Source organism: Colletotrichum scovillei (genome assembly GCF_011075155.1).
Source record: "Colletotrichum scovillei strain TJNH1 chromosome Unknown Contig00006, whole genome shotgun sequence".
Lineage (NCBI taxonomy): Eukaryota > Fungi > Ascomycota > Sordariomycetes > Glomerellales > Glomerellaceae > Colletotrichum > Colletotrichum scovillei.
In genome coordinates, this window is record NW_023336264.1 from 2675590 (window position 1) to 2688960 (window position 13371).

At 53.5% G+C, this 13371-nt stretch overlaps 3 protein-coding genes across 3 annotated transcripts; 1 reads left to right on the forward strand and 2 right to left on the reverse strand.

Annotated features, from left to right (window-relative positions):
* Positions 1-191: 191 nt before the first annotated feature.
* Positions 192-2177, reverse strand: HER10_EVM0012300 (Di-sulfide bridge nucleocytoplasmic transport domain-containing protein). Its single transcript, XM_035481697.1, has 3 exons — positions 1967-2177; positions 876-1867; positions 192-823 (listed from the first exon to the last, which is right to left on the reverse strand). The coding sequence occupies exons 1-3, from the start codon at positions 2073-2075 to the stop codon at positions 449-451; spliced, it is 1476 nt and encodes a 491-aa protein (XP_035333493.1). The 5' UTR covers positions 2076-2177; the 3' UTR covers positions 192-448.
* Positions 2178-2471: 294 nt separating this feature from the next.
* Positions 2472-4160, forward strand: HER10_EVM0006152 (uncharacterized protein). The gene is made up of 3 exons (XM_035475745.1): positions 2472-3085; positions 3145-3623; positions 3679-4160. Exons 1-3 carry the CDS (start codon positions 2597-2599, stop codon positions 3944-3946), a joined length of 1236 nt encoding a protein of 411 aa, XP_035332733.1. The 5' UTR covers positions 2472-2596; the 3' UTR covers positions 3947-4160.
* Positions 4161-4545: 385 nt separating this feature from the next.
* On the reverse strand, positions 4546-11272 carry HER10_EVM0011066 (uncharacterized protein). Its single transcript, XM_035480508.1, has 5 exons — positions 9509-11272; positions 6110-6894; positions 5899-5965; positions 5575-5827; positions 4546-5491 (listed from the first exon to the last, which is right to left on the reverse strand). Exons 1-5 carry the CDS (start codon positions 9667-9669, stop codon positions 5051-5053), a joined length of 1707 nt encoding a protein of 568 aa, XP_035333332.1. The 5' UTR covers positions 9670-11272; the 3' UTR covers positions 4546-5050.
* Between the last annotated feature and the right edge of the window lie 2099 nt (positions 11273-13371).

The following is a 13371-nucleotide window of genomic DNA, read 5'->3' on the forward strand; positions in this document are numbered from 1 at the left end:
GCCTAGCCCGATTATCGATAAGAGCAAGTCCTAACCTGCTTCATACGGATTTCTTGCTCAGATACCATACCGAACGGTAAGCTGGGCTCGGTGTAGGAAGTAAATACGGTCTTTGCGGTCATACAATGAAGGATATTGACAAATGAACTTTTTAGCATTGTGAGCAGTCGCAAGGATGAAGTTCCCGCGAGTCTCTGTGTGTCTGCAAAACAACGTATCCTGATCGCCAGTGGAAGCAGTAGCCGAAGCCCACCCCATCTCGTCCCGAGCCTCCAGATGACGCCGCATCTGGCCCCCAAAACCTTGTTCCTGAATATGTACTTTATACAATTAAACCTTGCAACTCCAATCCCATGCATTGTGTACCCCTGTTTTGCTGTTTGCGCTCACTCCTCTGCAGGACAGTAACTATTCTTGAGAGCCTCCTTGTAAGCCTACTTCTGCTGTCTTAGTAACCCTTGACGGGGCTCAGGCCTCGTCCGTATTTCGTGGGGCTTCGCAGGCGGTCGCGATCACCCTTGCTTGGGCTACGGCGTCCTGACGGAGTCTGAGGCGGCATGATCGCCTTCATCTTTGGCGGCGATGCACCGTCGGTATCGGTGTCATCGTTGTCATACTGCAGGTGTCGGCGGTGAGATGGTGTCTGGACGGGAACCCACATGTACGCCTGAGAGGGTTCCGGTATCACTGATGGCTCAGGAGCCATGCCAGACGAAGCGCGATGTGATGGCGTAGGGCGGGATGGGCCGGCATTATTCGCCATGCGACCCAGAGCAAGGTTATTGGCAATGATGCTGAGGAAAACCACGCCAAAGAAGAAGAGCTGTTACTGTTAGCTGGGTTACCACAAGATATCAGTAGAAGGTTTTGCTTACCCAAGCCTTCATCTGCATGGCACCAGCAAATTCGTTGAGAATTTCGGCGATTTGCTTAACCGTGACCCGAACTCTCATGATGGCCGATGAGTCCTGAATCATACACTCGGCCCACTCATCGCACATGGCCTTCAGAGCAGGACGGTCCTTTTTGATGCACTCATTCAGAGTGTATTCCGTCCGGCACTGAGTGATCCTGTTCTCGATGTCCAACCGAGCTGCATCGTTGGCGTTTCGAATATCCGACCTCACAGAATCGAACATGGTCCAACAGACGAACACAAAGCCCGATACAATGGCGCAATTGATCAGAAGTTGAATCCAGCGGTAGAGATTCTCGGGCGCATTTGGGTGTTCCTCCAATGTGTGGAAGAGATTGCTGATCCAGCTGCGGTTTTTCTTCGTCTTTCTGCTGCCCTTGCCACCACGCGCACCTGCCGGGCGAGATCCACTGTCGTCTGAGTCCTCCTCCGACTCATCCCAATCCTGTGATCCGTGGAACCGGACGCTGCCGACGTCCCTGTCCATGTTGTGTCGCTTCCGCTTCCTTATAGCGGGGTAGTCTCGTCCACTTCGGGGGATCTCGCCCTTGCCGGGCACATGGCGCTTCAATGACTGGAGGCCAGCCTTACCGTAGCGAAGGTTCTTGTTGACCTTGGACGGAGTGATGGTACCCATGTTCATGTCGCCGAATCGATCGACGTCGGGTGTGTCGTCTGGAAATTCCGAATTTTCCGTCAAGGCGGGGCTGGTCTCTGCGCCTGAAGCTTCCGAAAAGGCACTCTCGTCGAACGGTTTGCGCGGGGTAGTGAAGGCAGGGTTTCGGAATGGCGGCGCGGTGTTGCTACTTTGTATTCGAGGCGAGAAGAGAGACGTCTGTGGTAAAGCTGGAAGCGGCTTAGATGGGGTGTTCGCAAAGAGGTTCGGCTTGGATGGGCTAGAGAATGGGTTCGGCTTGGAGCTTGTGGCAAATTTGTTGGGCGAGTTGAAGACTGAGTAAAGGAGGGAAAGTCAGTAAACAATCTCGAAATAGAGGCCAGCGGATGACCTATGACGATGGTTGTGATATCGTGACTGGGGTGTGAGCTCACTGTTCTGATTGCTACTTCTCGCAACTTGGGAAAATGGACTGGTCGCATCTAGGGGACCTCGGTCCTGATATTCCCATTCCATGGGACTTTCGTAGGTTCGGCGATCCATTGTGAACTTCTTTGCATGCGACAATCTGGGGAGACAAAGTGAAGTGGTGATGTGGGTGGGAAGTGCCTAGCAGCTCTCGTCGCGATCGGTCCGGGGGTGGCGGCCAAGGGTCGAAATATTCCAAGGTAGCTGCTGTCAAGAACAAACCACAGTTCTAGAAATCAAAGTAAACAAACCGTGCCTCAGGCAACGGAACCTCCCGGTGGCTTCGATCTTGGCTCTTTGGAACTTGGTGGAGTACGTACCGACATGAGCCAAGACTATTTTCGTGCACTAGCCACAGCTGAGCGAAGACGGTGATCCACTATTTGGGTATCCTGTGGCTGGTGGCACCTTCCCATTTCCTTTACGACTTGAGCTTGGGCCATCGGAAAATCGAAGGGCGACGACGGCGAGGCAAGGCGGCTCTTTTTACACCATCCATTTCATTGATTCAACTGGAACCTAATTCTCACTCATCAACCCCCAGAGTCGCGCTTCAAATACTTCAACATCGCGTGCGCGCATCTGCATCAGCCACAATGTCGGATATCGAATCTCTCCCCGAGTCCCCGGCGCCCGACCGCGAGGATGCCGCCAACGTCTCCGACGACGACTTGCTCTCAGAAATCGACGAGGATCAGTTCGAGGACTACGACCCAGAGACGGCAAATATTGAGGATCGCCCAGTAGCTGTTGACGAAGATGTGGCCAAGACGCTCAAGGCGTCGAAGCGCAAGATTGCCGATGGCGCAAAAGCGAAGAAGCCCAAGGAAGGACGCCGAGAGAAGAGATCACGCGATGACGAAGTCTCTGGCGATATGGATATCGATTCGAGAGGCCCGGCCAGAAAGTCTAGACGCCAAGCCGATGCCGGCGAGAGGAAGCCGCGGCCCAGCAAGCCTGCCGAGCCTGAGATCGACGATGAGTCCCATCTCAGCCCCGAGGAGCGCAGACGGAGAGCGATTGATCGGGCGTTGGACGCGGCCATGAAGGGACCGGTCAAGCGCAAGAAGAAGAAGGACGAGATTGTAGGTGGCATCGCGTTATTTGCGGTCTTGGGAGTGCTAGCTAACGGTGGACAATGCAGGACCTCGAGGACGAAATCGATGAGGAGATTGCCGATCTCAAGGTTGCCATGGAGAAGGCTTGCGAAGCTGACAACACGGCGCGCGAGGCTGGCCAGCCAGCCGTTCACAAGCTGAAGCTCTTACCATCAGTGACCGGTCTACTGAACAGGAACAACATCCAGCACGCCATCCTCGATCCCGATACCAACTTCCTTCAGCACGTCAAGTTCTTCCTTGAACCTTTGAACGACGGCAGTCTTCCGGCATACAACATCCAGCGCGATATTTTCACTACTCTCATCAGACTACCCATCGAGAAGGAGACTTTGCTGAGCAGTGGCATCGGAAAGGTTGTCTACTTTTACACCCGCTCCAAGAGACCTGAACCCAGCATCAAGCGCATGGCCGAGCGTCTCCTGGGTGACTGGAGCCGACCGATTCTTAAGCGAACTGACGACTACAAGAAGCGCCACGTTGAGACGCGCGAGTTCGACTATGAGTACGTCAAAATCATGAATCGCCGTCTACGTACAATGCTAACAATGTCACTCCAGAGCTCTCAAGATGTCCCAGCGCCAGGCTGGAAGTTCCCAATTCACCCTCACGCAGCGCCCGTCCCAATCCGCCAGAGAATTGGAGCGCGAGGCTATGCTCGCACCCGTCGCCACCTCGAACCGTGCCCGTCCCGGCGGTCTCCCCGACAGCTACACTATCGCGCCCAAGAGCACCTACGATGTCTCACGGGCGCCTGAGCATCGTCCCATCGGTGCTGGTGGTTTAGAGGCGTTCCGAAAGATGACGCAGAACCGTAAGAAGCGGTAAGGCAAGAAAGAGGGCATGGTGGCTGTCGGGATACGCTGGAGATTAGCCAACATGGGCCCCGGGAGAGGGGCGATGATTTTCCTTCACTGGGCTTGATGAAAAAGAGAAGCTCAACACTTGTATTATTTGAGCATCAAACTGGCGTTCCGGGGACGAGGGCTGTGACAAGCAAGGGATTTTTAGGAATCAAGACAAGAAGAATGCAAACATTTCAAGGAACCGAGTGAAGAGGCCGTATTTTTTTTTTTTTTTCCAATTCTGGCATTTTGAGACACCACTAGGTATTTCTATTCACGCCCTGCACGAAAGTAGACATCTCTCCAGAAGCGTGAGGCGGGGCTCCTATTGAAGTTCATTCAGGTACTTGGGGTTCAGCGCATCCAAGCAAGATGAGGGAAAGGAATGCCCACACAACTAACTGCCTATGAACATCGCATTATCTCCTTTCATTGAACGTATGTCTCTCTCCATCTCATGCCCCATCAAAGTCCATCCATCATCAAGATAGCACATACAAAGCACAGGCATGAGTCTCATGCACAAACTACTTGTTAAAGAGAGCGTCAATGGTTCACGGCACACAAATCATGTATGTTCGTCGTAGGGTAAGCGCTTCCCATTTGTTCCATCCTTTCCTGTTCTCCTAGATTCTATTCATTGTGTCCGACAGAGACTGTCAAACTCTGTTTATGCTTCACCACTTGTGGCTCGGCTTTCTCAATCCCTCATATGCATCCCCTTGCCTTCCGTTTCCTCTGCTTTCCTCACCTTTCCTTCCTTCGTTACCTCCTCCCTCGATCATCATCCTCTCCTTCCCCGCTGTCATTCGTAGTACTTTCGTCAAGTTGTAGTTTTCGAGTGTATAGCAGCGAACAAAGCGCTTCTGTGATAGGCACTTGCAAGGAGCGGAACCTCGCGCATTGTGCTATAAAAAGGTTGCGAACATCAAGCCAAAGTCAGGGTACAACAACGCTGGCGACAAAGATGCAGAAATGCGGATGATGCAATGCAGGGGGAGTGGGAGCCTGTGACCGTTCAAATAAATTACGTTAATATCTTTGGTGGCACCCCTGCATTCAAAGCGGTCATCGTTTCTGACTCTCCCTACCGTTTCCGCACCTCAGTCGCCCAGCCATCGATGCCCTCGCCTCGACTGCCAACCTCGAGCCCATTGATTCGGACACCCTTCATTCCCGGCGTGTCGTCGAGCCACACATGCCCAGCCATACCTCCAGCATTGGCACGCTTCTCAGGTACCAGCTCAAGCATGGGCGTGAGGAAATCGGCAATGCGCTTTCCCTCCTCCTCTTTGAAATGATATTTCTCACGGAGGACGTCTGTCAGAGCCCAGTGGCGCAAGCGGTGAATATTTCGCAGTTCGCCTTTTCGGTTGAAAATCTCTTGGGACCACTTGCCAGACAGGCAAAGTGACTTGGGGAACGGCCCCAAAAGCTCGATAATCTGTGCAATGTGATCGTCGTCCTTTCCATACTTGGTTCCGGATTGAGGGTCGAAGAGGTAATCTCCTGTGATGAGTTCGAAAACCTGAAAGTTTATCGTTAGATGGAAAAGATCAAGAGTACCTGCTACGACCCAGATGGGTATAGCACTGAGTAGGTCATGCTTACCATTGCTGCCATACTCCAAACATCGGTACTGGCGCCCCATTTCGCGCCCAGGATGACCTCAGGCGACCGATACTGCCGGGTCTGGATATCATTGGTAAAGTGGTGGTTGACCCAACAGGCGTTGCCCAAATCCGCAATCTTGACGCTGATAACATCGAATGCATGCGCATCATCCGCCTTGCGCTTATCCCCTGAAGATGGTGAGTTGGTCTTGTCGAGTGAAATGCCGGAAACTTCCTTTGTGAGGAGATCACTATGGAGAGAAAGAGCGGTCAGTATCAGGTGAACCTCTTCCACTATTTGGCCAGGTGGGGTAATGCTCACGCTGTCTTTTCGCGCGTCTTTTGATCAGCGTCGCGCTTCGGGGAAGCGTTGCTAGATGTCTTGCCATCTAAAATCGCAGCAGGAGTCAGCATACGGTCGCTAAGCAGAACGTGAAGGGGGTAGAAGAGTTCGTGGGGCGACAGGCCCGTTTTGGACGAAGTGGCGCAAATCGCGGTGTGCGGAGTGGCAGTGGTGAGAGGAGGGAGCGTACCTTCGTGTAGCACTTGGCTGAGACTGGAGTTGGTGCTAGGGAAGAGGTTGTTGTGGTTGAAGCTGGCATTCAGAGGAGACGGTAGCGGCTGGCTGCCTGTGATGAGAGTGCGTCTCCTCCTGCGACCGTTTCTGTTGTTCTCTTTGTCGCCAGGTTCGCTCTTAACGACCTTCTTAACAATCTGTTCGACGTCGCCAATTTCGATGAGGACGTTCTCGGGCTTCAAATCGGTGTGAATAATGCCACATTCGCGGTGTAGGTAGTCGAGGCCGAGCAGTACTTGCTTCGTGATCTGCTTGACCAAAGCCGTAGGGATACCTCGGTGATTCCATTTCTTAATGAGACCCAAGAGGTTCTCGCCCAAGACTTCAAACACCATGCAGACGTGTGTGCCGTTGGGACCTTTGTGTTCAAAGGAGTCGAGCAAGCTGACCACATGCTTGCGGCCGGGGTGGTCTGGCTTGGCCTGGACAATCTTGTTGAGGAGCTTGATTTCGTCGATGGCGGTCTCGGTGTAGTGCGCGGCAGAGCGAACAACCTTCAAGGCGACATGCTTGCCAGAGTTGTTGTCTCTAGAAAGCCAGACGGTGGAGAAATGGCCCCATCCAAGCTTGCGCACGATGGTGTACTTTCCGTCCTTGAACTTTTCGCCAATCTGGACGGGGTGGTAGCCGCCCTTGCAGTAATCCTCGGAATCCTCCTCGTCGGCTGTGTTCTCGGCGGGGTCTTCGCCGGATGATGTCGAAGTCGGCGAGTTCTGCATAGCAGCGGACAATTGATGGGTTCTGTCAGAGGAAAAGGAGTTAGCTTCAATGTCGCAAGTGCCAGTCTGTGTAGCAGTGGTTCAGGTCATGGCGCGCAAATTGGCAAGAAGCGGCGTCGTGTCTGTGATTGAAATGGCGGGGGTGGAGAATAGCAGGTCGGTGGGCAAAGATTTCGCAGCCGCCAGACGGGCCACGGAATGCGACAACGGAAGGAGAAGGAAGAGCAGAAACCTTGTCTTTAGGAAGCTCATGTTTGCAACATTGCGCATCCGGCGCGAACAGTCCTATAGCAAAGAAAGGAATGGATCGAAAAAAGAGGATCGAACAAGCCGAGGACCGAGCGATGGGAAAGATGGAAACAACAAGCGGAAAAAAAGGGAAAATTGGCAGAAATGATGGCCAGGACAAGATCCAGTGCGAAACTGGTGCCGTTCACAACATGGGAAAGTGAAAAGGTAGATTGAAGTGACAGCGGCAAGTCCAGTCGAAGGCCGACTAGGGTGGATAAAGAAAAGGTTGAAAAGGGAAGATGGATGGGAGGGAAAGGATGGTAGGTGGAAAGCGGTCGAGGCGAGGCGAGGCGGCGGGTGAGGCGCGGGATGTGTTCAGCCAGCAGAAAAAGGCAAATAAAAAATAAGAACAGCAGGCCAGCGTGGTTAAGGCCGATAAGGTAGGTGTAGTGAGCAAAGAAGGTTTTTTTTTAGAGGCAGGTATCCGTAAGGCAGGTACGTAGGAAAGATACAATGCGTGCGTGCCGTTGGTGCTGCTGCTGCTCGTTTCTTGTGTGTTCTGTGTTCCTCTCTCTTTCTCACACACTCTCTCTCTCTCTCTCTCTCTCTCTGTCTCCGGTATCCCCAACTAAAAGGCACTGGAAGCGGGACACTCTGGACGGATAAGGCACAGAAAGGGCACCCCCCAGTCGGTAAGGTAGCAAGAAAAAAGCAGGTAATGAGAGGAGAGGAGGGGTCGGTGATGTGAGTGAGGAGAACGGGCGGGAACAGCAGGCCAGGAACGGGGGGTCAGAAGGTGGTCTGGCGACGCAATAAGAATCCCAGGCCTGGGCCACTTGGGCCAGGGTCGGGTAGCGTCACCTCAGGGTCAGGGTGGACGGTGAGGGTCAGCGGGGACTGCCCACCTCAAAGCCAGAGCAGATCGTCCTCCCGTCGGGTTCAGGTTGTATTCGCGGTCGCGTCAGCAGCAGCAACAACCTGCCAGTGCCAGAATCAAGCAAGCATCCTGGGCACTGGGAGGATACCTTTGCCGCGCCTGCACCTACCCCAAAGCCACAACTTGGTGGTTAGGGTGTTGGGTGAGCGAGTTGAGGATTCGTGATACCGTTCTCAGACCACCATGTGAGGATGATACCCAGCTTGGTATGCCGACCTCTAGTCTCCAACAGTGAATATTCGCAATCAAGCGTGTCTGTCCAATGCAAACCAGGCCAAACCAGTCCAGTTCAGTTGAGTCCAGTTAGTGCTGTTGACGATGACCGATGACGGTGACGAGAATGTCTCGCTCGTCAAAGTGGTGGCGCCAGAAACGTTCCCGCGCCGGTCGGCGCACCTAGTATGCCAACAGGCCACCACCACCACCATAACCAAGTATGATGCTTTGCGCAGCATGAAGCGCGCTCTTGGCCATCTCTCCTCCAAAACGTCCCGGTATCCGCCGTCGCACAGGCGGAGCGCAGTACGAGGCAAATCAACAACATGCACCGCCGACTTCCAAGTGCTTGCTGCGCTTCTAGGGTTGTGGTGATGCTGCTGCTGCTGAGCTACCGGGCGGTGGTGGCGACAGCTGGCGACCCGTAATATCTGCGGTGTGGAGGAGCCGTCCATTCTTTCTGGCTGACGTTCAGCGCGCCAAACAAACGTCCATCTTGGGTTCGGCCAATGGCTTCCCTGTGCAACGGCAACGGTAACATCCAATCCAGAGCCACCATGTCGTCGGGTATCAGCGTTGGTCCCACTGGATGGATCCCCTGAGCATCTATTCGTTGTCTGTCGTCTCATCGTACTCTTCTTCCACGTCTTTGACAGCGCTGTCGCAGCATCTCTCGAAGGCGGTCCGTTGCTCTGCATATTTCCAGATGCCCGGGTGTGAGACAAACTGCGCGGCGCGGTGCTGGGCACACTGACTGGACACTGCCCTCTGCTTTCGCTGTGCCGTGTGCCAACTCGGACTGGGCCGAACTGAACTGGAACTGGACTGAACTGAACCGGACTGGACTGGACTGGACTGAATTGGACTTGGACAGGGCCTGTCGGACTTGACAGGCTCAAACTCGCCTGGTCTGTGTTGCTTGGCCCCCCGTACTTCGCCCCGCCATACGGATAGAGCGCAGGGAAGAACGTGCGGCACCGGGCGCGGCGCTTTTAAGACAGGATAGAGGGGTAATAGTGTGGATGGTGGAGGATGTTGAAAGGGTGATAATGTCCTGTGTAAATGAAGCTTGGGGCGCTAAATGGCAATAAAATTGAGGTAATGAAAACCAGCAATTTGCAACTTCCCCGCCATCAAAGGTAACGGAAATAAAATAACAATGCGGCATGAAGAGCGCAGGGCAGAGCAAAGCAAAAGACAAGAAAAGAAAAAGAGAAAAAACAAAAAGGAAAACGTTCTTGGTCAAACTTACGGTGGTGTCTCGGTGGTAATAATGGGCTTCAGGCTCTCCTTCTTACGCTTCTTAGCCGCCGTCGACGAACCATTGGCGTTGGCAGCAGCATTGACATTGGCGGCTGCTGACTGCAATGGCTCTTGTGCGACAGCGTCTTGGGTCTGTTGAGTGCCGTTCATGATAGGCTGTGTGGAATGTGCAAGCTGGAATGCGAGGTGTCGTCCGGGTCGGGTAGTGTGGGGGACAAGTTGGGGGGAACAAGTCGAGCTCGAGGGTCCAGACTGGCAGTTCGAGGGCGGCGGTGCGCGCCGCTGTGACGGCCTTGGATTGGTGATGCTTCGTCCTGTGATGAGCAGACTAAGCTCGGGTGTCTGATTGCAGTGCAACGACTTGAAGCAGCTGTGCGCAGTGTCAATCCGCTATTCCCGTCTGTGATGGCTGGCCTCGCGCCTCGATTGGTATGATATCAGACAACTTGACAGCCGATGCAAGTAGTTCCCGCGAGAAGATGACAGTCGGACAAGTCGGGCTGCCGGTCTTGGGCAGTAGTTTGGTGGGGTGAGAGAAAAAAGTCCAGAGACACGAGCCGGAGAGGTCGAGGCGGGGGAGTGAAGACCAAAAATGACGAGCGGGATTTTGCGAGAGGGGCGCAGCGGCAGCGTCGATGTGCGATGGCGACCAGGAGCGTGGCGACAGGCTCCACGGAGGAGCAAAGAGGAAGTGTGTAACTGGATCTAAGGTGCGTCCAGTTACTAGCAGCACGCGGGTCTGCGACAGCGATTCATCAGATGTGTTGCGCTGTGTTGAGATGGGATGCGACGGGGTCGTTTGTGGTTGGGAACCCTTAGACTTGCGCGATATCCTAACGTCGACGGTTGTCGTGATTGTGATTGTGGTGTTCTCGGAAGCCAGGTGGAGTGTTTGATTATGGCTTATGTCTCTTGGGTACGATGTGATCAGGCGATTGCGTCCTCGCGAGGAAAGCTAAGGTAATCTCGCTGCTGTTATTGTTTGTGGTTGTGTTGGTGAATCGAGCTGAATGAAATTCGGAGGGCAGTGGTGTTGTTGCAACCAGGTGGCCAAGACGGAAGGCGCGAGCGGGTGAAGCAGGAGCGCGGGCGATTGGTAGAAATATGGAGTGGGATTTTGGATTATTCCCTGCGGTGTATGTGGACGGCGTGCAGTGTCGAGAGAAAACGAACAGCTGGGGATGAGTCGAACAAGATGGATCGCGATACGAAGTCTTTAGGTACGGGTAGGCGTGGTCTGAGCTTGGATGATATGGGGAGCGACCGGAAGATGACGAGGTTCGGTAGTCGGGGTGACGCTGGCGGCTGGCGTTCATGTAAAGGGTGGTAATTAGGTATCTGTCGTGTTAGATAGAGGTAGAGGAGGTTGGCGGGATTAGGGTGATGGTGAGGTATCTGCAAGGCAAGGCACGAAGCTCTGATTGGGGGAGACAAGGTATTGCTGAGGGTGAGCCAACGCAGGAAGGTGGCTGCTAAGGTAGGTAAGAACCGGGAAGAAGGCGCAAGACACGGCGAGGTCGAGGTGATGCGGGTGCAGAGGGGGGCAGGATGGGATGGGATGGGGGGTGATGGGATGCACAAGGCAATGGGATGGATGGATGGGTGGATGGCGGGGAATAGAGCAGGGCAATCAGAGAAGTGGCGTCTCAGTTCGAGTCGAAGGTCGAGAGTTGCGGCAATGAAGGTAAGGAATTGATTGAATCCATCAGGGCCGCTCTCCCCCTCTATCTCTCTGTACGGATACACACACGTCGAACAGCGCAAAGGTGAGGTGAAGCAAGGTACCTTGGCCCGAATCCGCACTACAAGGAGCTGAGGACGTCATTGATGGGGTTGTTGGGCGCAACACGGCGGGAGAGAACTTGAATGCGACAAGCAGCTGATGCGACCGAGTCGCCGACCGCAATTGGTGACGGCAGATGGTGGGGGTGGAACATGGAATTCGGAACCGGGGTGCGGGAGGGGAAAGCGACTGAGAGAGAAAACAATAGATGAAGAACAGTTAAATCATCTTAATCAGGTTGATAAATCTCTAGCAGCCCAGAGCAACAACACCTCACTTGCTGATGAAGGTACTTAGCCTCCAGTTTGTCTGAAGGACATGAGATGAAGATGCCATCTCAGCCCGTAGATCAGCATGATATTGCTCTTCTTCCCTTCCTCTAAGCACCAGTACGAAGTACACGTTATGTAAGGTACCTCGACGGAAACATCGCCTCTGTATCATGGAAGCAAGACCTTACAAACTAAGGTACCAGTTGCGAGTGAATCAAATCGCCAACGAACACGAAGGCATCCGTCAAACAGCCAGTAATGAAGCTTTCATCGCATGCAGTCATATCGACTCAAAAAAAAAAAAAAAAAAATTGCAGCCTTTCATGTGCCTGGCTGCCATCGATACATTCTACAACTGATTGGGTTCGTCTTCCATGCCCGTTCTGGGCGCATTCAAGCATTTCCATTCCATGAAAGCCAGCTGGAAGGTACCTCAGAGGCAAGATAAGATAATAACTGTCCAACCTACCTTTATCGATAAGGAGCTCAGATCGCAGTCTCCCCTCTTCACTCGTAGCCCCTGCCGTTTCCATTAGCTAAGACACTTTTCCTCACCTTTATGGCCAAGAACTGGCGCGCGATGCTCCGTACCCTGTGAGAATTTCCATCAAGACCTCCGCTCCAAGTCCACCACACCGGCTTGCCTTACTGAGAGGTTCCGGCAGAACCAATCACACCTGGCTCTCTCGCTGACGCATGCCATCATATCGTCACTAGCCATCGGGAAAGTCAGTGGGGACTCTTTACTCTATCTCAAGTGCCTCCAGTCAGGTCTGAACGGAGCAGAACAAATGGATACACAGACCCGAAAGCTGACCTCATCTCTTAGCCAGGACAAAAACCCAATGTCCCCTGAACGTTGCTGACCGACTTCCTTTCATCGAGCAATCCATCTACGACATGTTCTAGTTCTCTACCCCGTACCGATGGTCCAATGGCCAAGTCCGCCGACGCCCCGTGGGAGAAGTATTCCCTGCCTAGTCAAGGTACTGCGCAACATAGCCAGGGCCCAGCGCACGCAACGCATGCTGCAACGGAGCAAAGCGACCAACGCCCCCGATGTCGTACAGACCTGATCAGACTCGACACTCGACACTCGGCATTCGATGCAATCAGTTAGTTGGGCGTTTTCAGTCTGGTCGAGTCGTACCCAACGTCCTGAGCACGAGTGGCACCATCACCATACCTTCCCGACTGTCGGGTTCAGCCCGTCCTGAGCTTCCTTTAACTAAAAACACAACTCTCTGTCACTCATCGGTTGCGGAACATACATGGCGACATCGCCTAGCTTGTGGGGATATGGCAGTCTAAGCTCCGGCTTCTGATTCTTTTCTAATTGGATGCAGTCTTCCCCCATGGTAAAGAGACCAACCAACGTCTGCAGGCTCTCCCCTTGTCTGTTTGACCCATCCCGCACGAGTCGAGAACACCTACAGCAGACATTTTCCTTGCATCTTGACCGCATCTTACCCGTCCGCTGGGCCCGATGAGAGAAGAAAAAGTCTGTCGAGCTTTGATCTTGAATTTTTTCCAGGGTCTCGAGAGTTCCATGGCCACCCAACGTTGGGCAGTGATTGTTTTAGCCATCTCTCAAAGACACGCAATATCTGCCCCTGCTGCCGCACTCACCTGGCCAAGAACCGAAGTGGCATTGGGTCGCGCTTGTTTCTTCCTTTCTCGATCTGCTACTGCGCCTCCAAGCTGCCCATAATTCATCTGATAAGTATGATATCGTTGGCCAGTGCTGTCAGTCACAGGGCTAGGTCGAGGTGCTTGCGGCTTGTCCAGGCACCGCCC

Bases quoted from the DNA above. Each gene is read 5' to 3' on its own strand.
- HER10_EVM0011066 (XM_035480508.1), bottom strand. From the start codon at position 9,669: ATGAACGGCACTCAACAGACCCAAGACGCTGTCGCACAAGAGCCATTG. The intron at 5,828-5,898 runs GTGAGCATTACC...TTCTCTCCATAG, and splicing joins AAGACGCGCGAAAAGACAGC to TGATCTCCTCACAAAGGAAG. The intron at 5,492-5,574 runs GTAAGCATGACC...ATAAACTTTCAG, and splicing joins TTTGGAGTATGGCAGCAATG to GTTTTCGAACTCATCACAGG.
- HER10_EVM0012300 (XM_035481697.1), bottom strand. From the start codon at position 2,075: ATGGATCGCCGAACCTACGAAAGTCCCATGGAATGGGAATATCAGGAC. The intron at 1,868-1,966 runs GTGAGCTCACAC...TCCTTTACTCAG, and splicing joins GAGAAGTAGCAATCAGAACA to TCTTCAACTCGCCCAACAAA. The intron at 824-875 runs GTAAGCAAAACC...TAACAGTAACAG, and splicing joins CCATGCAGATGAAGGCTTGG to CTCTTCTTCTTTGGCGTGGT.
- HER10_EVM0006152 (XM_035475745.1), top strand. From the start codon at position 2,597: ATGTCGGATATCGAATCTCTCCCCGAGTCCCCGGCGCCCGACCGCGAG. The intron at 3,086-3,144 runs GTAGGTGGCATC...TGGACAATGCAG, and splicing joins AGAAGAAGAAGGACGAGATT to GACCTCGAGGACGAAATCGA. The intron at 3,624-3,678 runs GTACGTCAAAAT...ATGTCACTCCAG, and splicing joins ACGCGCGAGTTCGACTATGA to AGCTCTCAAGATGTCCCAGC.